General features: G+C 37.0%; 1 protein-coding gene across 4 annotated transcripts in view; it reads right to left on the bottom strand.

The window, feature by feature from the left end:
- The window catches only part of GRM1 (glutamate metabotropic receptor 1), a 325790-nt gene that overhangs the window by 5490 nt on the left and 292712 nt on the right, over positions 1–27588 (bottom strand). For 2 of the 4 annotated variants that reach the window (XR_005649480.1, XM_039846961.1), the window contains 2 exons: positions 24961–25891; positions 3100–3184 (listed from right to left, as the gene is read on the bottom strand). Coding sequence is in view for 2 of the 4 variants with exons in the window: in XM_039846961.1 (XP_039702895.1) it covers positions 3124–3184; positions 24961–25891 (992 nt within the window). In the remaining 2 variants the exon portion in view is untranslated. The remainder of the gene's footprint in view (positions 1–3099; positions 3185–24960; positions 25892–27588) is intronic. The other 2 variants (XR_005649479.1, XM_039846960.1) reach the window with 1 other exon arrangement.

Consider the following 27588-nt stretch of genomic DNA (forward strand, 5'->3'; position numbering starts at 1 on the left):
CACCTGTCTCCCTTATGTCCAATTCAAATCCTCGCCACTAGGCTTAATAGCTTCACACCAGACATAAGGATGGGATCCAGAGAGCCCACAGACAAGGCAAGACCATCGCATAAGGAGGGCAGACTCATTCCATGGAACCCACGGAGGTTAGCATTTGTTTCCTCTGAAAATGAAAATGGAAATAGGAAAAGTCATTGAGTCACAGCATGGAGCAAACGGCTCACCCAGTTAAGAAAACAAATCAAAGCCACGGGTGTGCAGGCAATTCTGTGGCCCTGTAGCTGTAGCTGGGACACGAGACCTTTCAAAGAAGGGGTGGTCTGCCTCAACGGAGACGGTCCAAAAGGAGTGCCAGAAAATGCATGCGCTGTCCCATTATGTCACTTCTACTTGCCTCAGGGAGCTGGTACCAGGATATTGTTTGAGTAGTGATTCTTGTAGAATCTCAGGCACAGGAACTATTTGACACCATTTGAACCAGACTCCTGTTTTCCCAGATAACTCCAAGTTAGCCTTCAATACAAAGGACCCCCACTGATTCCAGATCCATTTCTTGAAAGCTTTCCAGAAAAACCTGCATATTCACTATGTGTTCTCTGTGAGCCTATCTGAACATAATGAAAATTTCTCACCTTTTGACTCAACACTCATTGTAAGGTAGAGAATCTCTAAATGTGTTATTGGAGACAAATGCTTTTTGATTACATAAGAACTTGGACTTTCTGCTGATATTAAATCTTAAATGACATTATGAATTTTATCCCTTTCCTCTTTGATTCTAACATCATAAGCTAGTCAGAGAACCATTTGGCTTGCTGAAATTTATAATACTACAAAGTCTAAATTTACAGTCCTCTTCTAAGAATCTTTAGATCAACCACACTCTGTATCCTAAAGCTATATGATACAGGATAAAAGACAACACCAATGATATTACCTCATTAAAGTCAATAAAGTAAGGAAGGTCTCATAAACTTTGTCTGGGTGTAGGGTCTACTGTCTTAAGAAAATCAATGAATCTATTTTGAACCAAAGAACAGATTCTCATGGTTACTAAACTTTTCCTAAGCACATCTTAAACAACCTTTGGTTCAATTTAATCATGATTACTCTCTGAAGAAAGAAATTCTCATGCCAAAGTTTATTTAAGACATTACATTGGTTTAGTAGTGGTATACCAGATGTAATTATATTCCTCCAGGAAGGATAGGTGAGCCTACCTAGATTATGTTCCTTATGAAGAAACATCAGGTCAAGCATTATTACTGCTTCTGTGCTCCATGCTACCAGACCTACGATTTTAATAACAAGTCATTTGATGCTCTTCGGCTCTACCTGGAACCCTCACAATTTGCCCTGGAAATACAGGGCAGTTTAGTTGCTCTGCTGGAATTATTAGTCAGAGGCAAGACAGACCTAGGCAGACCATAATGGTTCCGTGGGCAACTTTATTTCCATTACTAGTCCCTTTGCCTTCCTTGTTCATAAAAGCTGTGGGATCTGAAGGTCATAGAAAGAACATATTTTTCTTGATTTTTCTGTGTAGAAACAACCAAGGCTAAAAATAGCTATTCTTAGTCTATGATATTTCAAAGCTACCTATATCTTCCTTATTCTCTATAGTTTTTCAGAAAGAAAGCTTAAATAAATCTTGTTTTAAAAATTCTTAAAGATGAACCTATTAGTTTTGCCGATCGTTGCTTTTGGTCTCTGCCAGGCGTGCCGCTCAGCCTTTGCTTTTGCTTTTAGGCACTCACCTTTACATCATGAAATGTTAGGTGACTCTCCTCTCTCTGGCCCTGCTGTCGTGATGGGACAAGCACATTTACTCTTCCCATCAATCTCTTTTGACAGGCAGCCAGCAACTGCATAAGAAGGAGATCTTTGCTGTGTCCTTGGTCAGACTCAATCCATGGTGCAACGAACACCCAGAGCCTTTTGACTTGGGAGAGCTACTGAGAATACATGCAAGCTGACTACAGTGGCTCTGATCTAGACGGACAGGAGCCTTCCATCCACCACCTGAAACAAACTGGCACGGCTACCGTTTTTTTTTCCTCTAAGAGTCAGTCAAATTTAGTTGAGATCACACTCTTTCTATTCTGGCTTTTTAAGGGACTATCAGAACATTGGCTTTCAATGCACTCCACTGAGTAAAGAGAAGAGACGCTATGGCCCCATTCACCAGCCTTCATGGCCAGGTTCAGGAGTAAACATTTGAACAAATTGGGCTCTTTTCATCTGAAGAGCAATTCAAGCCACAGACACCTCATCAGTGGGCTCCCTCCTGCTGCAGGAATGTGTACCTTTGACTCTCCCAGGAGTTTGAAGGGCTGTAAAGGAACAGCTGAAAATGACCACAGACTCCGTGCACAATGAATTGAAGATGGCTCATGTTCTTTTGTTCACTTAAAGAGACACTGTCAAGATCTAAAGGTCAAAAATTGGACCAAACATGCACCGTTTTTATCAGATAGGAAAAATCTGATAAAAGCACTCAGAATTCTGGGAAAACAACTACTCCCCTTTTTGTAAAACTCACTGCTTGTGGGGATCACAAAACTTGTGTTTTGTGCTCCCCAGGGAGTGGAAGGCACCCAGCCGAGGCTCCTGTGGACACCCACCATCTCAAACGGACATTATAGAGCTCTTCCATAAGTCCGAGTTATGGCTTTTACTTTATTTTAATGCAGACAGTATCATTTCAAACATTTGAGCAGCAGCAAAAAGGCAAAATAAAAGAAAATAAAAGAAAAAGCTCTGTTTGCCAAGATGAAGCTGACAACCGTGTGAAGGGAGAAAATTCACTTTCTAGCTTGTGAGTGGGAGTCACAAACAAAAGTGAATCTCCAGAATCAGAAAAAGTGTTGCATCTTGCATCAAAACATAAAAAAAGCAGAAAAGACTAACAACTTGACAGTGTCCTTTTAAGAACGATGGACAATCAAATTACGGCAGTCGTGCAAACCACGGCACGTCAAGTGGTTCCTCGTTCTCGATGGCATGCACCACATCTGTTTCCATGTTAGAAAGTGGAAAAACCCAGGAGAGAGAAAGCAAGGGGCAAACCACTATATTTTTCCATGCAGCTTCTCTTACACATTCACTGCAGTGTGGGGGTTTTCAAAGCTGCACATGTGCCGACGGACACTGGTTGGTGGGCGAGAATTCTGGCTGCCTCTTCCTGAAGATTGAAAAGAAAAAGACACCTAGTGAGTGAGTGGTTACACACGTGTACAGATAAGGCGATTACACCACTCAGGCGGTGCCTGGGCCTGGGCCAGGGCCCGGCCTGGCTCCTGAGACTTTCTCCATGTCCCCTTCGCCTCCTTGTCCTGTAACTTCCTTATATATGGCTGTTCCTTACTGCCAGGTTTCGTTCTGAAAGCCACATCAGTGGAGTGCATTCATTCTTTTATCTCGTGCGACTATGTCTTTCCAAGTGGCAGATGCTATTCTGCTATGTTTGTGTCTGTCCCAAATTGGCTCTTTCCCTCCACTCTTGACATCCCCCTTTATTCTCGTGGCAGTGGACTCCACTTCCACTCACGATGACGTAGGCTGAACCTTCCCACCGCCACCCGTCTTAAAGAGTCTCATGGATTTATGCCCTACATGGTGACTGCTAATTTTCTTCCATATCATAAAAGCATTGCTGTCACTTCATATAAAGTCACATTTATCTCCAAGATGAAATGTGTTTAATGGTGGAAAAGAGGGGAGTGGCAAGAGATGGAAGCAATCTGTGACAAGGGGAGGATGTCTCCCCATTCCTTGGTTGGATGTCTGCCTGAACCGCAGGTAGGGTGGTCTGGCAAGGGAAAAGGAGCACTGACTGGATGTGACAAGGCTAAAGGGGTAGCCACGGACACTTGGCCTTTCCATCTCTTGTTGGAGTGAGGATAAGTGAGTTTCCCATGAAGTAAGTAGAATTTTAGAAGGTGGTGGTATAAAGCCATCCACTTGTCACTCCACATAAGAGGGCTGCCAGTCACAGAAAAAAATTTCAGGCACAAAATGCTAACGGTGAATTATCAGCAGGTGCTGTGGGTGGGTGGTTTGAATGACGTTGGTTGAATTGGGGGGACTCTCCCATGTTAGGGAACTCTGAAGTGATGAAGTGCCTTCCAGGGCTCCCTAAAAACCCACAAATGAATCAGCATTGGACCTCCTACCCCAAGATCCTGGTGACAATGATCCACAGCTAATCAGAAGAGAATCACAACAGCTCCAGACAAGTCGAAGACCTTTGCCATCTCTCCTGTCTCTTCTTCCCATCGAAGCAGACAGAGGAAGGGAAACTCTGAAGAGGGAGGAGGCAGAGATACAGACTGCAGACGGTGACCCTTGCATTCTAAGTCTTTTGGAATGTGGCCTGACACATGCTGGGAAGGAGAGATGCGACTTCGAAGTTTGAAACAGCAATATACTAGAATAGCTTTTTAATACCTAAAAGCAAGGAATCTGATCTGAAGGCAGAAGGTAGGTAAAAAAGATTTCCCATACTACAGTTGAAGAAAAGAGAAAAAATAAAATGGATCAATATGTGTATTTCCAGTTTGGGCCACTCAATGAACCATTTGAAAGTGCGTGGTCTATGTAACTTAATTTGAAATCCTCACCCAGAGATAAAAACGTGAGATTCTTTGGTGTAACTTCTTTACTCCTGCAATAATCCATTTATTTAAGATAATTAGATAAAGAGATAATGTTTGCTATTGAACTTGAAAAAATAATATGTCTCTGACATTCAATATGCCCACCTGAAATTATAAAGATCATAAAAACAATGAAAACCTTGGCAAGATGACCAGGAATAAAAGTATGTGTGAATAAGTAAATGAAATTATCAGTAAGAAAGAGCATTTCGCCAGTAAAATAATATTAAAACAACCTCATTTCTCATGAAAGAGGTGGAAAAAATATACTTAAGGAATTATGCTTTGCCTTGCCAAACCACCTGCAGCCCCTAGAATCCTCTAATACCACCTTTAGATGAGGTCTATATGTAGCCTGGCAGGGCTGGTCCCATGGCCCGGTGACCGATGCATCCACCTGCTCCCTCATCAGAATGGCCCTGTGACTGAGGTTTAGCGCTTTTTAGTCATCCTCTTAAAATTCTTAATAATTTTATCTCTTGTGTTTTGTAAGTGATGTTGGATGGGAAAATGGAGCTTGCACTTGGGACTTGGAGCCTCAGCTCAGCCACATCCTGCCTCCCTGACTTCCGCAAACAGATGTCTGGTTTCTTGCTCCCTGGTCCCTGAGACCTGATCAGCCCAGCCTCCCACTACCTTCTCCTGCCCTAAGATCACTGCCACCCTCTGCTGCTGGCAGGGCTGTCTGAGTACCTCTGAGGGACGCTTAGCTTCTGGTGCATGTGTCCTGTAGCATCTGGAGTCAGCAAATAGCCATGGCCATCTCTTTCCTGAATTGGCAGGGCCATTGTGTCTTTGTCAGGCAGCACAGCAGAGGTGAGCCTCTCACCCATCCTCGAAGCAGGTATCTGAGGGGTGCCTGCACTGTTGTTGCTATACCCTTGGGCTGAAGCGAGGGGTATGTGGGAAAGGAAGATGCCTGATTCCATTTCTTGGTGGCGTCTGTCCAGCGACTGGCTGGAGAAAAACCTGGCAGCCTGAGGGCTGCGCGTCATGGAGTCACAGAGTGGGGCTGCGGCTCCTGGGAGGATGTCTGCACTTACCGTGAGAACATCCCCAGCAACGGAGCGTGACATTACATGGCAAATAAAAACCAACATGACGGGCCGAGAGAAAGACCACAGAAGAAAGGAAAAAGCTTTATATTTTAGTACGTTTAATGCTTTTTCCTCCGCCTTTTGAACCAGGGCTCCGTCTTTCATTTCGCAATGGACTGTGCAAATGACGTAGCTGGTCCTGTGAGCTGGGGCGTACGATGATAAAAGCTACACAGAACTATCTTGGCTTCTCAGACGCTTTGATGTGCTGACATTAGCATAGGTGCAGAGTAGGACCTGCCTGGATGGATCAGCACTGCTGTGTGCCCAGGGACAGGGCCAAGGAGTTCTGTGGCCTCCACTGCTGACCTGGAGTTACCCTTGCAGGGAGCGGACAGTTCTGTGGTTCCTCTGGGGGTTTCAACTCTGACCGCCGAACTTCACAGAGTAGCTCGGAGCAATCCCAAAGCCACCTTAGTAACTACTGATCGAAATCGTTGAAAAGATCACGGCATCTTCTTTACAGTGTCATTTCTTTAGTTTCTGATTATTGCTTTGCGTTGAAGTGAAATGTAAATGACCTATGCATGCAGACACTGCTTTCATGAAAGGGGTGGTTTATTAAAGGTTACAGGCCAAGCTTTCCAAAATCTGATGCCCGAGTGGTCAATTGCACAAAAACTGGGAGAAGAAGCTTGACTTCAGAGTATTTTTAGCAACTGTAAAACCACATATTCAACCAACCACAGATTCCATGAACCGGAGTGAAAGCTTGGAGGAAAAATGTAGCATATGGGGGCTTGTCAAATATAAGTCCCAAATCTGTGCTTGAATTTCTTTGTTAGAAACTGTGGATTTAAAGAAACCCCAGAACTTGAGTTAGAAAGATTCCTCTTCAATTCCTTCTGAAAATGCAAAGTTTCTTTTCTTTCTCCTCTTTCTTTCTTTCCTTTCCTTTCCTTTTCTTTTTTTCTTTCTTTCTCTCTATATAATTACTACTTGTTATAAACTCATGGATTGTGTATAGCTTTTCCTGTCTATTCCCATTGTCCATTTTAGTAAAATTTGATATATATATATTAATCATATATATATATATATAAACATATATATATATATATATGACCATCTTTTGTTGTACTTTTTTTTAATGTGTTATTTTCTTCACAGTGGGCCACCCATACGTAAGTTTCTATGCTAGGACTTATTCTTTACATGAACGCGAGGTGTTGTTACAGAGTAGTTTTACTCAGTATAGCACAGCAATAAGATTGCTGGACAGAACTCAGGAGACTAGACACTCTCCAATTCTGTGTATTCCTCTTTCACACTCAGTTTTTTCATCCATAAAGAAGGACTGTTGAAATAGCACACATAAAAATGCTTCCCAATGGTAAAATGCTATCCCAGCTTGAGCCACCATGAGCCATCACTATTGATACTTTTCTTCTGAAGGATGAAGAAAGAAAAGCAGAGACATCTCAGTGTGTATTTAGATGAGACTAATTCACAGTATCTCAAACTTCACTTCATCTTACTAGTGGATTTTAAACTTTCCTCATTTAATATGTAGGAGAAAATAAACTGAATTCTGTTTTCTCTCTGATTTTTTTTTTATGTATGTGTGTGTATGTGTGTGCATGCGTGCACATGTGTGGGCAATGTTAGCAATATGGAAAAGATGTGCTGGGAGCAGGTAAAGGCCAGGTACATAGTCACGTGAGCTGTCTGTGTCTAAAGTTGCATGTCTGTGCTAGGTTTGGAGGTGAATCTACTTTTAGAAGAGATAAAATAGTCTGTACAATTCCAGATGGTCGGCTCACCATGGAAATGATAATATGGCAGCTGTCCAAAGTAATCACAAGGAATGACAGCAACCACTCAAGATGATTTTAGTAGAGTATGTTTTCATTTTTTTTGTTGTTGTTAGAGATAAATAGGATAATTTGTAACTCTGATTGCTTTCAGAAGCCAGATGTATTTTTTCCTATTATCTGAATTTAAATATTGATTTCTCAGCCTTTGTTCATCAGAGTGGAGAATGGAGCTCTGACTGTGTGTAGACTCTCTCTAAATGGTAATGTCTCTAAACTCTTCCTTTTAATGTGCACACGTCTAACATAGTCCATTAAGGCTCTTTAGAACACAGTGTAGTTTTTTTCCATATAGGTGCAAAATATTGCTCTATTTTTTAAATTCTTAATTATAAAGATTTCCAAGCTAATAAGAGACTATAGAGAATGATTTAGTAAAATTCGATTAATTAATCTCACAAGTTTGTCAAATAATGACAGAAACTCCTTTTTCTTTTGAGCACATTGAGAATATATTTAAAGTCCTTCATCTATTATTCTTAATACGTATTGTTTTCTTCTTTTCGAGAGTTAATTTAGTATGTATTATCTCTTGGCATATTTAATACTTTTACAACATGTATATTTGTATGTTAATGAACAATATATGGTAGTGTTCAGCATACCATTAGACTTTATGTACATAACATCACACTATGTTTCCATTCAGCAATTTGCCCTTTTTGCACAGTATTATATTAATAGGTATAGCTCATTTATTCACTAAAATTAAATTAAATAATCATAACACTATAAAAAAATAATTCTCCTACTGATGATCATTTAGGTTGTTTCCTACATTTTCCCATTTAAGCAGTGCTGCAATAAACATTCTTGGATAAGTCTCCTCACACACATCTGGGAGTTTTTCTACAGTATGGACCTATTTAGAATTGGTAGGTAGATAGTTGTGCATGTACATTCATTTTTCTTATATATTGCCAAATTGCTTTGCAAAATGCTCACACAACTTACACAAATATGTAAAATTTCATATTATTCTTTCTAATTCTATTTTTCAGACATCTTTAAAATTGACTTTTTATTATGAAAATTTTCAGAAATATATAAATGTGGAGGAAATGTTAAAAATTAGTCCCCATATCTCTATTATCCAGTTTCAATAATAATCAATGTATATGTATGTGAATCTCCTTTCATTTATACTCCCCACTTATTTATTTTAGAATACATCTAAAACATTAGTTGTTCTATCCATAAATAATTCAGTATTTATGTCCATAACATAGGTGTTTATTTTTATAATAAAAGGAAAAAATAACATTATCATACCTAAAATACTTTAACAGTAATTCCTTAATGTAATCAAATGTTCATTCAGTATGTGAATTTTCCTGATTGTCTCACATATTTTTATTTTACTTTTGATTTTTTAAATCGGCATCCAAATAAGATCTGCACATCGCTTTTATTAAGTCTCTTAAGTCTTTTTAAATCTATAGATATTTCCTTCTCTTTTTTTACTTGCTATTTATTTGGTGGAGAGACATTGATTATTTATGAGGCTATGGATTTTACTGATTGAGTCCCTATGGTGTCATTTAACATGTTTTTTTGTCACTTATATTTCCTAAGAATTGATAATTAGATCTACAGGCTTGGTCAGATTCAAGATTGATTTTTGGAGAGAACAGTTTATAGGAGGTGGTGTTTACTTCCTATTATACTAGACTGAGCAGCGCATAAATTAAATTGTTTATTACTCACATTAAAATTGATCCATGGGTTTAGTTGTTGTTAGCCTGATGCATATATTATAAAAGTTCCTATCAGTGTTTCATCTAATGGTCTTATAAGTCATTGATGACCATTATGTAGATCAATTATTTTATTAAAAAACTAGAAAATGATGATATTATAATTCTATCATCCTTACTGTATTTATTAGCTAGATTTCATTTCTGAAGAACTTTTCCTCATCAGCTATTTGAATCCTATGAGGTAGAATTCAAAGAGAAAATGCAAGCCAAATGGATGCTTTTTTCTTTTATTTATCAATGTTCAGGAGAATGATTTGGTTTTCTAATATTCTACAACAATGATCAGTAGTGGGCAGTAGTGGGTGGGTCTGTTTCTATAATCAGATAATAGAAAATAATTGTCTAATTATTTTCCTTGGATTTTTGGTTATATGGTCCTAACTCTTACATACCTAAACATATTTTATACCAGGTAAGACAATGTATTTATGTATACAATATATACATTTAACATGTAATATATAAAATGAGATTCTGTAGAAGCTCTAGATGGTGTTATCTCAACCAGAGTTCTTTCACCACTTACTTTTCTAAGTAGAGGGAGAGAGATCGACTGAATCCAATCAGGAACTGAGCTGAGTCAAAGTTATTTTGCAATTTGGATAGAAAGCAGTCTGCGGTAGGGCATATCCCTTCAGGACTTTTAACAAAGCACCTGGCTGTGCACCTGTACTCCTCGGCTGGTGGTTCTCTATCTCCTCAGTATCAAGAAAGGATAGGAGATTTCATCCTACTTTTCAAGAATTTCAGGTTAGATTTTTGGCCTCCTGCCCCACACAACTTTAGAATTAGGCAAAAGTCTTGACTGAGAATCTTGACTACTTGGTAGAGTGCCTTCGAGTTTCCAATTTTGTCAGTTCAACTTGATGTAATTGCTAAAAGTGTTTTTTAAGGAGAGTCAAGCTCCTCAGCATTGAAAGACTCCATGAAAGTTGACTTTGTATGTTAGAGGTGTTTGAGTTTTCTTTGAACCTTTGTGACCCACCTGACTGCAGACATCAGCAAATGTTTTGAGAGAGAAGCTAGACATGTGTTAAAACCTCTCATGACTCTCCTTTTATCTCTCCAGCCTCATGTGGCCACAAGAGCTCTTTTGCTGTCTCTGCTGCCTCCATTGACTCTCTGCTTGGGCCAAGCCTGAACACCCAGCCTCTAGCCAGTGCCCAGAATTAGCAGATGTCCTAGGGAAAATCAGCTGCGGATCATCTGCTCACTTCTCAATTTTCCCATCTCTAAAATTTTAGACATTCTAATCCTGCAGCTTTCTGATGGTATGAAAAAATAGTTTTTGTCTTTCCTATTGCTTGTTCACTTACTCTTGTTAGGAGCTGCTGTTCAGCTACTATTAATTCCATTCTAACAAAAAGCAAAAATCTTGCCAAATTTCTTAATTTCTTAAATTTTGCCAAACTTATGGTTGTAAAATGATATCTTAATTTTTTCTTTTACTAACTCTCTTCCTTTGCTCATGATGGTCCTTGAATCTAAAATGTTCTCACTCTTCACAAAATTTTGCATATATTTTCTTAAGAATTCTAAGGTGTTTATTAAATTCTTAACCACATTGCAATGTATATTATATCTTTTCATCTCTCCTATGACTCTTTCACTTTTTATTGTTGATGTTAATTCTTATACTTACAGTAGGATCCTGTAAGGCAGGATTCACATCAGATTTACCATTGTTTGCCACCTTGTCCCCTTTATTTCTGCCATAATTTTTGGAACTAAAAGGAAGTCATGTAATTTATCAAGCCAGCCAATTACTTTAAAGAATAAAAGGACATGCTCTTAAAGATCATTTCATTAAATAAAAGCATAAACAGACTTTCCTAGTCTTACAAAGATATATAATAAATGTTGAATGTATAATTGAATAAATCGAAACAGAATGGAGAAATATTCCTAATATAAAAATATGCCAAAAATAGTCCTGAGTTTCTCCAACAATTTGGTAATTGCAGGAATATCAAAAGCACTTATCATTTTGTTACTAATTTCTAAATTAATTCTAATATTTAATATTAAATTTCAAAATCTTCGGCAAAATTTCATTTTAAAAGATAGTAAAAATAATTTTTGTATTTGTGTGTGTGTAAAAACTAGAATATACTTATAAATGTTATTGGTTATTTTTCTCTGTGTACTGGTAAACTGTAGGTCATTTTTATTAACTATTTTATGCTTTCCTATATTTTTCAAATTGTCCACCATGAATCTTTATTATGTTTTATGTGAAAAATAAATAGTAACTATTATTACAAAAAGAAATTTATCATAACATGTAATTCAGGAGTAAAATTCCCTCTCATTTTAGTTTTATCCAAATAAACTAAGATATTATTTGGGAGTTGTGAATGTATTTTGTTTTGCTGAAAAAAAGAGTTCAGGTAAAATATTTTTTAAAATATGTTAAAATATATGAGGAGCTACCAAGAAATATCATATAGAAGTTATAGAATTTGGAAGTCCATGGTAATATTTTTTATGTAAACTAGTACTGAAGTCTTTCTTCCATGTTTATTCTCATATATAGGCATTTTTAATAATGAGAAAGTAAAAGCTCAAAATTAGAAAAAGAAGACAAGTTAAAGAGAAAACTCTCCTGCTATGTTTCTGAATATACTTTAGGTACCAAACTGCCAAAGTGAGTCTTTTTATTATGTTACTCTGATTTATCACAAAGGAGAAGAGAAAGAGATACTGAAGACAACTTGCCAGAAAGTAAAATCTTTACCTCTGGATGTTTTGAACAAAGAAATAATTACTTTGGTAAGAAGCTTAACATTGAAGTTGTAATGATAGGAAGGACTTAGACCACTTAAGTCTAAAATTTTGTGAGGCTCCTAATAATATTTGCTAAAGCACTAGCATTAATAGTAGATATATGTTTCTACTAAATTTTATTTTATACTATCATTTCTCTTTAAGCAAATATCCTCATGTCACCACCCCGCCCCCATCAAACCTGAAAAAGAACTAACTAGACAATTACCATACAGTATCTTTTAAAGTAGTTGAAGTATAGTCATCACAGTCCCAAAAGAAGTCTTAGTCATATCACAGCTTATTGAGAAAGGGAAAGGGGAGACATTAAAATTGGTATAAGAGGACTTCTGTTTCCAGCTAAGATGTGATACCTTGGGGTAAACCAACTCTCCCACTGAGAACAAATAGAAAAACAGATACAATGTATTTTTAAAAACCATTTAAAGACATTGGGAACTGGTCATGGCAACCAGAATCTAAGGGACCAGCAAGTTAGAAAGAAGAGAACTTTAGAGAGGTAAGCAGATAACCTTCAAGCTCTCTTTCCCTTTTGGACATCTGATGATTCTTGGTAAAAAAGAAGAGACTGAGAATCCAGGCAGAGAGTCTTAAGTAAGAGGTAAAGAAGCAACAAAACAAAACAAAACAAAACAAAACAAAACAAAACAAAACAAAACAAAACAAAACAAAACAAAACACACCTTGATAAATTCACAGAGCTATAGACACAGAAACTTGAGTTCAAGTTTCCCAAGGCAGCCGGGATGTGGATTTCCTCTAGAAAATTTTGTAAATTTTAGGCTGCACAAAGCTAAGCAGGAAGCTGCTAAAACTCAGTGAAGTTTTTGGAAGTCTTATAGCACTGAGGAAACAAAATAGGAGTTAAAGACATTTTAAAAAATGAAGGATCCAAGTAAACAGTTGAGACACAGGGGACTTAGTGAGGACCCTGAATAGCTGCACCCTTGGAAAGGTGAAGAACAAGCTTTATAAAACTACACTACACACTCAAATCTGGTCAGTCCATAATTAGAATACGACATAAGGTAAAACATATAACAATATATAAGTAAGTACTGATTGTGCAAAACAATAATAGTACTGTAAACTAATACATAAAATATGTGCAGAATTAAAATGAAAGACAAAAAAAAGCATAAAATTTGACATAAAGCAAATGCAATTGAAGTATTCAGAATCTTACCTTATTTAGAAAGTGATAAAACTACTATACTAATTGATTTGGGATTGTAAAATGTTAGGGCATACTTATTGTAATCTCTAGAGTAGCTATAAAAAGAATAATCAGAAATGTAAAACTAACAAATTAATAGATGAGGAAATTGAATATTAAAATGCTAGATTAATCCAAAGAAGGCAAGAAAGGAGAGAAAACTGGACATAAATAGAAGTAATCATTCCAATGAGAAAAGTATAAAATAGTTAAATGATAGCTATAAATATGATTACTTCAGCATTTATGTCAAATATAAATGAACTAAATATTCTAATTAAAAGGCAATGATACCACTTACTAAACAGTTTTAAATCTAACTGTGAGGCTTATGAGAGACACCCCTGAAACATAACTTTGTGCAGCTTATGAGAGACACCCCTTCAACATAAGAATGCAAGAAAATTGAAAATCAAGGTAAGGGAAAAGGTAACATGCAAACATTAACTCAAAATAAAAGCTGTTAGCTGCACCAGTGTCAGACAAAGTAGACTCTATTTCATGTAGATTATATAGAAGAGGACAAAAGAGAATTTCTATCAGAAATTCAAGGTTGGATTAGTAATTGATAATAATTCAATGTATGTTTCCATATTAACAGAGTAAAACAGAAAAAAAATATGATCGTTCAACTGATTCAGAAAAAGAATTTGACAAAGTTCAATGCCTGTTTCTTATACATTTCTCAGCAAACTGGGACTATAAGAGATAATCCTGATAAAGGACATTTATGAAAAACCTAGAGGTAATATCATTCATAATGATGAGCATTTGAATAATGTCAATGATGTCCTAGACCTAGAATGGCCAAAATGATGAAGAAAAAAGAACACTGTTGGTAGACTTGCACTACCTGGCTTTAAAGCTTAATATAAAGAGACAGTAATCAAGACAGTATGTTATTTGCATAAATATAGATAAATATATCAATAGACCAGAACAGTCCATCTATAATTGAGACTACACATATATAATGAGATGAATTTTGACAGAAGCATGTGACATTCAATGAGGGAAAGAAAATCTTTTCAAAACTAAGCTGAGTAAACTGGATTTCTATTTAGAAAAAAGTAAGCTCTCATTCATTCCTTATAGCATACATAAAAATCAACTCAATATGTATCACAGTACTAAACATAAAAGTAAAACTATAAAGTTGCTAGAAGAAAACAGGAGAATACTTTTGTTATCTAGCCATAGACTGGAACACAAAAAGGGCTAACCATAAAATTAAAGGATGATAAATTGAACTTCATTAAAATTAAAAACTCATCAAAAGATATCATTAAGAAAATAAAAAATCATCACAGAATGAAAAAAATATTTATAATACATATATGTGACAAAAACTCATATCCAGAATATAAAAATAAATCTTACAGATGAATAATAAAATACAAATGACCTCCTACACACACACATACACGCAAATAGGCAAGAATTTGAATAGACATTTCAAAAAAGATGGTATGTAAATGGCCAGTAAGTATATGAAAAGAATCTCAAGATCATTAGTCATCAGGAAAATGCAAATTAACACTATATAATTACAACTAATAATACATGCACTATTAATTTCTGGATCAGACATGCTCATTAGAATGAATGGCAAAAACGTAAAAATCCATCAACACAAAATGAAGTTCATACATTCTTGGTAGGAGTGTAAAATGGTAAAATCATTAATAGTTTCTTAAAGATAAACATACTTCTGACTTATCATTCAGCAGTTCCACTGCTAGGCACTTTCTCACAAGAAATGAAAACATAATGCCCATAAAAATTAGTATGTATGTTGATTGTAGCTTTATTTGCAATAGTGAGAGTTGGAAACAACCCAAGTTCCCATCACAGAAAAGATTAAATAAATTGTAACACTACTAAGTGATTAGAGAATAAACTACTGATATATGCAAGAACATGGATGAGTGAAAAAACAGGGACGTAAGAGAATATCTACCGTAAGGTTTTATTTTTATGAAGTTCAAGAACAAGCAAGATTAATCTATGGGGATAGAAATCAGATTTGGGGTTGACTGTGGATGGAGAGTGGGGCCAATTAGAAAGGGTCCTGAGTAAATTTTCAGCGGTGAGGACAATGATCTCTATTCTTGATTGTGTGTTATGTGGGTGTATTACAAAATTGTATAAATTGTATCAAACTGCCATTAACATCTATGCATATTGCTGTAATTATGTAATTGTTTCAATAAAAAAGATATGAAATGAAAGAATAAAAAAGATTAGAGAGAAAGTGTAAATATTGAAGCTAGGCAGATAAGATTCAGGAATTAGGCATTAAGAATCCTTGAATAAGAAAAAATTCAAAGCTAGGAGACAAATACGAAACACTACAGTTCAAGAATATTTTCCTGAAATTTAAAAAGATTTGTAACTACACATTAAAGACAACACTTAGATAATGTAGATACAGTAAAACTATTTAAAAAGAGGGAGATGGGAAGATTGTATGCAAACAACTTGTTTTAACTGTTTTCAGTAATTAATTTGTAGAGGTAGTATTAGTAGTTAGTTCTAAGGCACTCATATGTAGTCGAATAACATAAATATATACTTAAGAAACATTCTAATTCTATCATCTCCTGTTTCCTTGGGAACTAGAACTCTTATTGTAGAACAAAAGAAATATATATGTAGTACACGATAATAGATGCACTATTAATTTCTGGATCAGACAGGCTGAGAATAGATATAATAGGTAGTCTATGGCACACTAATTTTGAATGCTGTCTTGAAATCTACCAACTACGTGATTCACTATCTCAGAACAATATTAGATTATACAAATAAGTATGTTCACAGGTAGAGTGTGGTAAGGATGATATATTGTCATCTTCGCTGTTAGAGATACATGTAATCTGTAGAAATGTAAATGTGAGAAACCCAGTGTGCTCCCATGGCCACACAGAGCACACATCCCTAGTCGTCCCTCTGCATGCCTCCTGAGCAAACGTGCCTACTTCCTGCGTCATAGGACTTCACTCAGCCATGTCGTCACTGTCAGGTTTCTTGTCGGTGTCCTCCACTCAACGTTCCGTGAGGTCACAGACTGTGCAATATGTCTTCACCAGTGAATTGCTCACAATATGTAAAATAGTAACTCCTCCATGTATTTTTTAAACAAAGGAGTGAATTATGATAAACTTACTAAAACTGCATGAAATACTATCGTTTACAATAAGAGACTGACAGAATCAACGGCAAGGGTCACAGAGCTGGCTGGTGATAGAGGTAGTTGTCCCTTCTGCTCCCTTACCCCCACCCTCGCCCCTTTGGCATAATTTATTTTATTTTACTTTGATCATGTAGGTATGCATTTTTTCTTTGTTAATACTCCCCATCCCATACCCACTTAAGCCAAATAACATGATCAGTGCAAAGTCTGATCAAGTGGAAAATGATACTAATTCCCACAGTGTTTGAGAGAAAACATTAGGAGTGAGATAACAGTATGTATTTTTATAACTGGAAAATCAGGAAAAAAAGTATTTCTTATGTTATTGATTTCTTTCAAGCTGCTGTTTTTCAATATGTTTAGCAGTATTACTAGGGACTTGGCCTAATTTTGTTAGCAGTGGACTCCACATTTATCTTAAAGATAATCTGCGTAGAGGGTATTGTTAAGGTGCTTTCAATTATAGGGGGTTTTCTTTACCCCTTTGAAATAAAATCAAATTATATGCACATTTTTGGAGTTACCCTGATTAAATATTTGCTGATTTCTTTTTTATTCTATTAATACATGTTAACAATAAGTAACATTTTATTGTTGCCCTGTAATAAAACAAAACTACTTTTTTCCTCCTCTCTGTTCACCTTTTTTTTTTTTTCCATTTTATCTTGGGGCAACTGAGAAGCATTTTATAGCCAGGAATCTCTAGAAAAGTAACAAAGACAAGTTCTTGTTAATTTTATTTGATTCTACGCCTCATACTTTCATAATAAATGGTGTATCAGAGCTATGGTATTCTCTTTCCTCTCATTGGTTTATCCAGTGGAATTTGTAATAGTCACTCCCATTTTGCATGGATAGGTGATTAATTATTTGGCTGACTGGCTAGCTATCTGTAGGTTTTGTAGGGTTTTTTTGTTTGTTTGTTTGTCTGTTTGTTTGTTTTTGGCCAACCTTTCAAATAAAAAATGCAGGTACTTAAAAGTGAATTATTCAGGTGGCAAAGAAGAAAGGATAGGGTTGTCATGGAGATGGGATTAGGCTGGTATGGATCTTGCAGGACTTTTGCTCATATTACAGTCATACCCTCTTCTCTGTGAATTGCCTCCCCAATCCTAAAGCACAGGAAACAGCAGCGATGGCCTCTGAAGACAGGTTTATACTCTGTGACTCCACCCTTTGTCCATCACAGCCTTGACCTGGGACAGACCCTCAAGCCAAGCTGAGCCAATCAGCTCCTCTCTGTGTTATGCAGAACCATGTGGGTAGAGGTCTCTTTGAGGAGCTGGACCTATAACAACACGTAAACTCAGGAGAATTGGATGGTTGTCCTCAGACTCACCACGAGGGCCCAAGAAATGAACAAAGTGGAGAGAAAATGGAGGCACAAAGGAGACGGAAGATGACATAAAGGTCCGGAGCCTTTCTCTAGGAACCCAGCCCCCCATGTGGCCCAGGAATACTCCAAACCTTGTTACCATGAGATACCTGAAGTTGTTCTTTACATTCTTTCTATTAAGTACCCCACCCCCTTTTGCTTAAGCTAGCTTAATTGGCTTCTATAACTTGCAGCCAAATAATTCCAATTAATGAGTCTGTAACCTCTGTTCTCACGATCTGAAGCTTCCAAATCCACTGGTACTTTCTTCTTATTTCGCAAGTTGTTAATATTTTTTCTCTTAAACTAGCTTCACAAAAACATCGCTCACATGCCCTGCTTCCCTTCTGAGTAGGTAACACTTTATGCTGGACACTAAGGCTAACAGAATGAATGCAAATGACCTCATCTTTCTTTAGCTGTGGCCAACCATGGACAGGTTGCCAAGCCATGTCTAACAGGGTGTCATTCCATACACACAGTTCCCACTGAGCAACACGTGCATGCGTCTGCTTTCGGCAGACACACAGCTCCTCCATTCCACACAGCATGGATATAATGAGCTGATAATAATGATGTGTATACTCAATTTTTATAACCCTCTTTACATGAGAGTGTAATGCAGAGTTTTACATTAGTACATGAACTTCCATATTTTCATAATTTTAATGTCATAAAGTTATTGAGATTTTACTATGTGCTAGGCACTGTATTATACTTTGTATAATGCTTTTCATTTATTTATACTAAGAGAAAAAGAAAATTGCTTAGGATAGCTTAAGTTGGCTTCTCTAACTTGCAGCCAAAGAGTTCTAGCTAATGAATGAACTTATATACTCTGAGTTCATGAGCTTAGAACATCCATGGTCAAGTTTAGCCTTTAGGCCTTCAGAGTGTCCTCTAGTAGTTTCTTTCATTTAACAGGTGACTATTACATAGAATGGGTCCAGGGGAAAAAAAAGTAACTGTGACATAGGGTTGGACCTTGCAAAAACACTAGGCCCAATGAACTTCTGACTTTAAACTTACCCATCCACCTGAACCACCACATTGTACCACTTCCCATCATCTCGCTCTCCTAATTTTATTTTAATGATGTGTTATACCAATAAACTTTGAACTTCTTGAGGACAGGCTCCATGTTTTACTCATTTTACTGACTGTATAAATGAATATATACGTTATTAAGGTCACAGACATAAACAGCTATTATAGTGATAAAAATAAATACTTTTATTAGGAAAACATTTATTTTCACCTCACTTCATCTTATAAAACTGGCCTTGAGCTTTTCCATGTTTCCAGTGGCTTTTAGTTTCTTCATTTGCACAATGGTGTTATATGTACCTACCCTGGGTCATTATGGATATTTATCTAGACTATTTCTGAATTCAGTTTAGAAACTACACCTTATTAACATATGAGGATAAAATATTGTTTGAGAACTTGAAGATGTATCAGTCATGCAAGTTTATTTGAATTTGAAAGAAACATAAAAGGTGACCTATATTCAAAAGGAATTATGTTCTCTTTGAAGCTGTAGCATAACTTGTGCCCCATGTTCTCAGCCTAGAATTTGAAAGCTTAAAATATGGGTATTAGAAGTAGCTATGTCTGTGTTGTTTGCAGAATGAGTATATTATTTACAGGAGGAAAAAAGAACAAGGAAACGATGGCGACTACAGATTTGCTACACCTGATGGGGGATGAGTTGTGTCCATCCTCCCTCATCCTCAGTCCTAATATCTTTTATCCCATCGCTGCCCTGCAGCCCATGGCCTGCCTGGGCTCTCACAGCAGCAACTCCTCCGCACTCAACTTACTTATCTGTGTTCATATATGGTGAATGTATTTTTAGGTGATAAAGTGTTACATCTTTCAAGGAATGAAGGCATTTTGGCTTGGATTTTCATGGGACATAGGCTTTACCCCAAAATATCCTCGCACTGGCAGGCTCAGGCACTACAACCAGCTGTCAGGGAGACATCCAAGGATGTCTGGCCCCTTCCAATCACAGCTGAATGAAGGTACCTCCTTCATCCCCAACTGAGTCTGGACCTTCTTTCTTCCACAAATGACCTCTTCTTATGAGCTGCTGAGAATCCTCCAGCACCACCAACAGTGCCAGGAAAGCACACATTACTTTCCAGACTTTTTCTTATTTGTCTCTTCTCAAATATAATGACCAATGTTTGTTAAGTCCAGAGGTCTGATAAAATCAGTAGGAAGGGTTGAATTATCAGATTTTAATAAAAATGCCTCTAAGTTGCCAGCCTAATTTTTTTCATTTAAAAAAAAAATTACTGAGCAATACATATATTGTTAAATATGTTCTTAAGTATTGTCGCTTCCTTGTCACAGTTGTCAATCAACTTCAAATGGCTCTATATTAATGGGTCTGGGTGCTCAGCATAAACCATATAAATTTTCTTTTATCTTTTCAATTTGTGTTTCTCTGTTGTCTCCTTTCTCAGATATTACAACCAAGCTTAAATTTCTGCTCTGTTATACCACTCCTTCCTCTCTCCCAGCCTCCTTAGTTACTGTCTTCACTTCTTTTTTAATGCCAAACCCCTCAACTGATTGCAATAGAAAGTCTACCAACATCACACCCCTGAAACCATTCAAGGATAACCATACAGTCTCCATTCATGGGCGTCTCAAGAATCCTAAGTTCTGTCTTCTTACAGACTGAATTATGGACTGAATTGTTGTGTCCCCCGTAAATTCATGTTGAAGTCCTAACTTAGATGAGGTCAAGACAGTGATTAGTACTCAAATGGGATCAGTGCTCTTCTAAGAGACCCCAGACAGCTCTCTCTCCCTCTTCTGCCCCCGCCCTGCCTCGTGCCTACACAGAAAAGAGGTTACATAAACATACAGCTAGAAGGTAGCTGTTTGCAACCAAAGAGAGAGGTCTCATCAGAAATCAAACATACTGGCACCCCGATGTGAACTTCCAGCCTCCAGAACTGTGAAAAAATAAACGTCTGTTGTTTAAGCCTCCCATTCTGTGGGATTTTACTATGGCAACCCAAGCTGCCTAAGACATAGTCTCCTACTTGGTTTCCGTGATACTGCAATCTTTCTGTTTCTCTCATTCTGTTCGATTCCATTTTGTTTATTGCCTTTCGGTCTTCCTTATTTACCTTATCTCTTAAGTGTGCTCCCTAATGTTCTTCCTCTTATTTTCTTCTCTTCTTATGTCATAATCATCATTTGGCCACTTAAACATTCTAACAATTGAGCCCTCAGAATCTATAGATCTAGCTCAGACTTTCCTCTTGAGCTCCTGACTTAAATTTCTAAATAACTTACTGATGCCTCTATTTGGATGCTTTTTAGCATTTTCAATTGAAAAGTTTGAAACTCAACTCATCGACATCTCCCTAGTCCTACTCCTGTAGTTCTGATGTCTTTTTATGGTAGCTGGATTTTTCCAGTGATGCACGCAAAAGGGTCAAAGGAGGAAATTGTCAAATTTTATCTCCATGTGCCATCAAATTGTTTGGTATTCACTGAGGTAATTTATCCAGAAAATAAATAGAAATTTTAGTGTGACATTTAGTCATTTATATAATTATTTTTTTAAAGGAAACACATCATTTACATAATATTTTAATTTTTTAGTTGCATAATGTTAACTCATTTTGACTTTAAAAGGAAGTAATAAGTAACTTGCATCTAAATTATTTACTTAATTATGAGTGTCTATAGATTTCTGTCTTTCTTCCATTGCCAACAAAGAGAATTTTACCAATATCTTTATATTAAGTTAAGTCTGAATATTTTCCCATTCAAATACATTGAACTAACGGCTAAAGAAATTGGAAATGTCAAGGCAAATATACTATTTGGTCAATCTTCCGCAGTAAGATTATGCTTAATAGAACTTCTAACAATAAGTAACTCAAGTAACCCAAATGATCAATTTATTTAACCTCTGAAATTACATTTCAGAATTTGTAAAGCAAGTGCCCAAACCTTTGGTTGCTTCAGATATCTGGTTGTGAATAAAATTTTTTTTAAATGAAGTAAACTTTGTAAAAACAGACCCACATCATCATTACACCCATGTATCTCAGAAACAGCCTGTTATGAGAATGTAGCTGCACTTGCAACTCCTCAGAATAATATTCAAACAGATACATCAGTTGGAAGTTCTTCGTTACAGCATCTGTTCTGTGTTTATAGCTATAAATGCAGGCTGCTGAACACCCTCAGTGCACCATAAACTTAGGAATTACACATCCAGAATGATAATAAACTCATCGGATGATGTGTTTGTTCTCTATAGAGTTTTTCAGCCCCTTGCTTCAATTGGCAAGACTCTGCTAGATTTTTGTTGCTGGAGAAAATATTAGATAGTTTGTGATTTTTCTAACTTTGGAGACAAACCAGGAAAAGAGAACACAGCAATAAAAAAGGTAAAAATGTATGCACTGAGATTATTGTTAAATTTAAAATTTTCAGTCTCAGAGAGAGTTCCCAAAGAAGCAACAGTAGAATAAATTAGAAAAAATGAGTAAATGAATGGTTGTTTTCCATAGAAGTTTAGCCTCAAATACCCTCTGTGGGTCAGCTCAGCTATGTAGTATAACTCGGAGAAGCTATAGATTGTAATAAGAAAGCTGCATGTTATAATTATTTATTAGAACTATACTTCTTATCATACTAATCTGATAATGCTTGATCAATTCAGCTAATAATTAAGTCATTTACTGGTGAAACCAGTACTTCTTAGACAAGCAGTCCAATTTAGAGCAAGGTGATTTTTCTCTCAAAAGCAGGATCCCAAATGAAATTGATTTATAAATTCATAAGAGTGAAGGGAATATTGTTACCTTAGAAGGAGAGCAGCTGCAGGTGTGAGCAAGTGATCAGAATGTACAGCGACACCAGTTACACTCACACTAGCCTCATCCTCTCCCAGCAACAAGCACTGTGTTCTCTGCATTAGTCACTGTTCTCCTGGACAGGACCCCATACTGTCTATACACAGAATCTCCGGGAGACCTTTCAGAAATGCTTATTTCTGGGTACCAGCACAAGATACCTTGATCACATAGATTCTCTCTTTTCATTACACGGCTAGAAGAAGAACTTAAATTAAGGACCCATGACCAAAAATCAAATGAAAGTTTCTGAAGAACCATAATAAAGGCAGAAAAGTTAGAAGTATGGAGCTAGATAATGGTGTATGGTGGGGTGGAACCCTCATAAAGCCATATGGGATGCCAAAAAGGATGCCTCTTAATTCCTACAAACATTCCCCTTTAAAAGGTTTCTTCTTTATTTTCACTTTGTTTCCTCTTGTTTCTTTCCTCTGAATGAAAATTGTCATGCCATTTTACATCTGGACTCTGTGGCTACGGTCTACTTTTTTTTCTTATTTCTTGGCATTTTTGCTTCCTTCTCATGCTTGTTGATAACTCCCTGCCAGGAGGCTGCTGCTGTGGGGATGCTGGCTAGCATGAAAAGCCTTGACAAAGGAAAAAAATGACTAAGTAACTTGTATGATTAGCATCCTATGAAGAACTTGAAATTGATACAGTGAGCAGTAGTATAAATTATTAGCTTTATCCCTGATGCTGAAAAAAAAATGAGGAATGTCTTTATTTGAAATAATGACTTTATGGATTTTAAAAATATATATTTTCCATAGACTCCTTCATCTGATTCTTAAACCAATTACACGATTTCTGTAAAAGCTGCCCGTGGTTCTGATTGGCAAGTAAATGTACAAAGCCTAGAAATTTAAAGCATGTAGGTTTTTGGACATATGTTGAGAAACTTATGGCAGTTAAGGCATCAGCAAAGAATGGACAAATTCACAGTGGCTTAGTTTCCTCACCTACAAAATGAGAGAAAATAACACCCATCCCCCTTATCTTCCTGACTTGTTCAGATAGGTGGAATAATTATAAAAGTGTATGTGCTGTAATAATTACTACTAAAATTCTTCACTTTAAAGCATTATTTCAAAGAGTAAAATTAATGGGGGAAATTGCTTAATTTTTGGATAGTTTAATTACTTTTAGAACTTCCAGTATCCATGTCAATTTCAAAATTGTAACTGTTACATGAAATTTGTTTTCATGGGTCTCAGAAAAAAGATGACTCATGCAAATTTTCACATATGCTTCTTTGCAATAGAGAGTCAGGAAGAAGATAGGAAAGAGTTTATTACACAAACTACTTAAAAGAATTACCAGAATAGAAATAATCTGGACTTTGATGTTCACACTGACTCTTGAATTTGAGGCGCATCACCTATATCTGGTTATTTCTTTTGGTGCTTTATGGCTAGAAAACATTCTGATTATGACCTCACATTAGAGATAGCTCAATTCATGTTTAGCCTTATGGAACACCTTTAGTACAATATACATTAAAGTTCAATAAGTAAGAGGAACGTGATATGACAGTTGCTTAAAGGAACTTGTTTCAGGGCATACTTGGTGCTCAATGGCAGTCAAATTTTGAAAAATTTCCCTAGGTGCTTAATTCCCTTCCTCTCATCTTGGATTAGTAATGATGTGGCTCCAGAGTGATAAAAATAAATCAGAAAAAAATCTTTGACTACGGTTTAAACCAAAATTAAACTAAGAAATTAGAATTAGAGTTTGCATCTCTGACCCAGACACCAGGGATATGTAGATGCTCCATTGAGAGAGGACCCATGTGAAAGGAAAATATTATTGGCAGAGCAGAAGTACAGATTCTAGGTCAGAATAAGGATATGACCAGATGATTGTTGCTTCATGCTCCTTGCTCTTTCAAAGAAATGAAGACAAGAAGACCTTTAGTACTGTGTTTCTACTCCAACAGAATGTGAGATGAGAAAAAAAAGAAAAGGGAAAATATTAATAAAAGAAACGAAAAAGATTGGGGAAATGGGAAAAATGGTTTAGTCCAACAGAGGAAAAGAGAGAGAGAGAGAGACAGACAGACAGAGAGAGAGAGAGAGAGAGAGAGAGAGAGAGAGAGACAGAGAGAGAGACAGAGAGAGAGATTGAGAGAGAGGGACAGAGAGAGGGAAAGAGATCAAACTCACTTGGTATTTCCTGCCCCTGGTTTCTTTCTTCGGAAAATGTTGAGGAAAGTGTTGGAGCGGCAGGGCAGCTTGCCATCGCCGACGTGCATGCGGACCACATCGGAGGTGGTGAAGGCACTGCGGACGTTCCTCTCGGGTTTGGCGATAATGATGTACATCTTAGGGGTGAACATGCACCCCAGGGCCACCGTGACACTCAGGCTCACTGCAAAGCAGGTCGTGATGATCTTATAGTTGCTCCCAAAGTAAATGGGCACAAACGCCAGCCAGATGATGCAGGTGGTGTACATGGTGAAGGCGATATATTTGGCCTCGTTAAAGTTGGCGGGCACGTTGCGAGTCTTGAAGGCATAGTAGGTACAGCTCATGATGAGGAGTCCATTGTAGCCCACAGGGGCCACCACACCCAGGTTGCTGGTATTGCAGATAAGGTAGACTTCCTTGATACTTGGGTAGGACAGAATGGGCATGGGGGGCTCCATGATGATCAGGGTTACCACCAGGGTTAGCTGCACACTAATTAGAATTGAGGCAATGATCACCTGGGCCCAGGCGCTCATGAACCTGGGCTTCCTGGTACAGATCTTCTTCTTGCTGCCCGCTAGGATGCGTGCAATGCGATTGGTTTTAGTCACTAAAGCAGAGTAGCACATGGCGGAGGAGAGGCCGACCAGGAGGCGCTGAAGGTAGCACGATGTGGTGGTAGGTTTGGCAATGAGAGTGAAAGGGCACACGTAACCGAGGAAGATGCCAGCTAGGATAATGTAGCAGAGCTCCCGACTGGAGGATTTGACTACCGGCGTGTCCCGGTACAACACGAAGATGAGAGTGACAAACAAGGTAACGAGGATGCCCAGGCAGGAGAAGGCGATGGCTATGATGGATTCTATATTGCTCCACTCAAGGTAGCGGATAGGAATGGGTTCGCAGCCTGTGAGAAGAAAGATAGTTTTAAAATGAATCCAAGATTTTTACTGGGGACCAATGATAACAGTGCTTTCTAGTTACCAGAGGCATAGCTATAGTCACATCTTTCGTGATTTGTGTTATCTTAATGCTTTTAAAAAATGCCTCACTGTTACACAAATAAAAATACACCATTGTTTTCTCTGGACAATTATGTTCCCAAACCTAATATCATCGCAATCCTAACACGACATACTTCAGCCTGCAAAGATAATCTTTTGTTTCAATGCCAGCATTATAAATGGATGCCACTCTGTGGGTGGAACTTGGTTCTATACCTTCAGGAAGAAAAAGATTTCACTCACACATGGAATATAAAACTGAAAGCAACAAGCGAACAAGACAAACAAAAGCTCATAGACACAAACAACAGTTTAGTGGTTACCAGAGGGAAATGGGAGAGGGGGGAGGTAGATAAGGGTAAAGGGGGTCAAATATATGGTGACAGAAGGAGATTTTACTTTGGATGGTGAACATATAATGTGATATATAAATGATGTATTATAGAATTATACACTTGAAATCTATAAAATTTTACTAACAATGTCACCCCCAAATTTTTAAATAAAAAAGAAAAGAAAAAGAAAAAGAAACTAAACTTTGTTTCCAGTAAAGGTTAAATGGTGAGTATGTAATAGATAAGTTAGGAAGAAATAAACCAATAACATTTTATTTTATGTAGCTATTGTCTAGGGGCAAGTCCTAATCACAGACAACTTTTTGTTTGTCCTTGTTTTGGCCAGTAAAACATTTTAAACATAAATTTATTTAAATCCTTTAGAAGATTCCACAGTCTCCTATTTACCACATATAATTATTTACTTTAAGTCTCACTCTTGTAGTTATATATGAACTATATGTAGCAACTGAGGGTGTCTGAGTTATCAGCTTCTAATAAATATTCTAAAGAAGAATGAACTCTTCCCTCACTCACCTCTTGAAAAGATAGACAGAGCCGTCTTCCCAAACGCCTGGCTTATCTCTTCCCTCAAGATGGAGAATAAAGTCTGTTTTGTATTTCACAGAGGTAGAAAAACATCTCAGGTCCTGGAGACAACTCCTTCACAGGATTTTGTGTTTTGTCTATGCCAATATTTCCCAAATTGTGCGAATAAAGATATTTTCATAGATTTAGGAAAAGATTTGTTGTTCTGTAGTCATGTAACAAAGAATCACCAGAAACTGTTTTAAATCTGTTCAGTCAACAACAGCACCTCTCAGTGAACATGTGTTTGCATGTCAACCAATCCATGTCAGCACTTGCTTCTGATAATCACCCATCAAGAACAGACTCACATTCAATAAATGAGTGCCAACCATTCATGAGCAGAAACTCTTAACTAATAATAGTGGCCTCTCTCTCTTGTGTGTCAGGGGTTTGTCTATGTAAAAATCTCAGCCTCTTTGTGGAAGAACTTCTGCTTCCTATAAAAAGTCTCATTTTAATTCTAAACCTTCTCATTTCTCTGATAAAGTTTAGAAAGATGACTAAATGGATAGATAGATATTTAGAATAACGATGACCATTTTGGAGAACTTTTGATATGGCACATAATCAATAAATTAAAATATTTAAGAGAAGCTGTAGACAAATTAGAATATAAAATACTAAATAGTCAATATTCAGCTCCTTAACTGGTATACAGAGGTTGCTAAATAAAA

Source organism: Pteropus medius, unplaced genomic scaffold, assembly GCF_902729225.1.
Source record: "Pteropus medius unplaced genomic scaffold, Ma_sr-lr_union100, whole genome shotgun sequence".
Classification (NCBI taxonomy): domain Eukaryota; kingdom Metazoa; phylum Chordata; class Mammalia; order Chiroptera; family Pteropodidae; genus Pteropus; species Pteropus medius.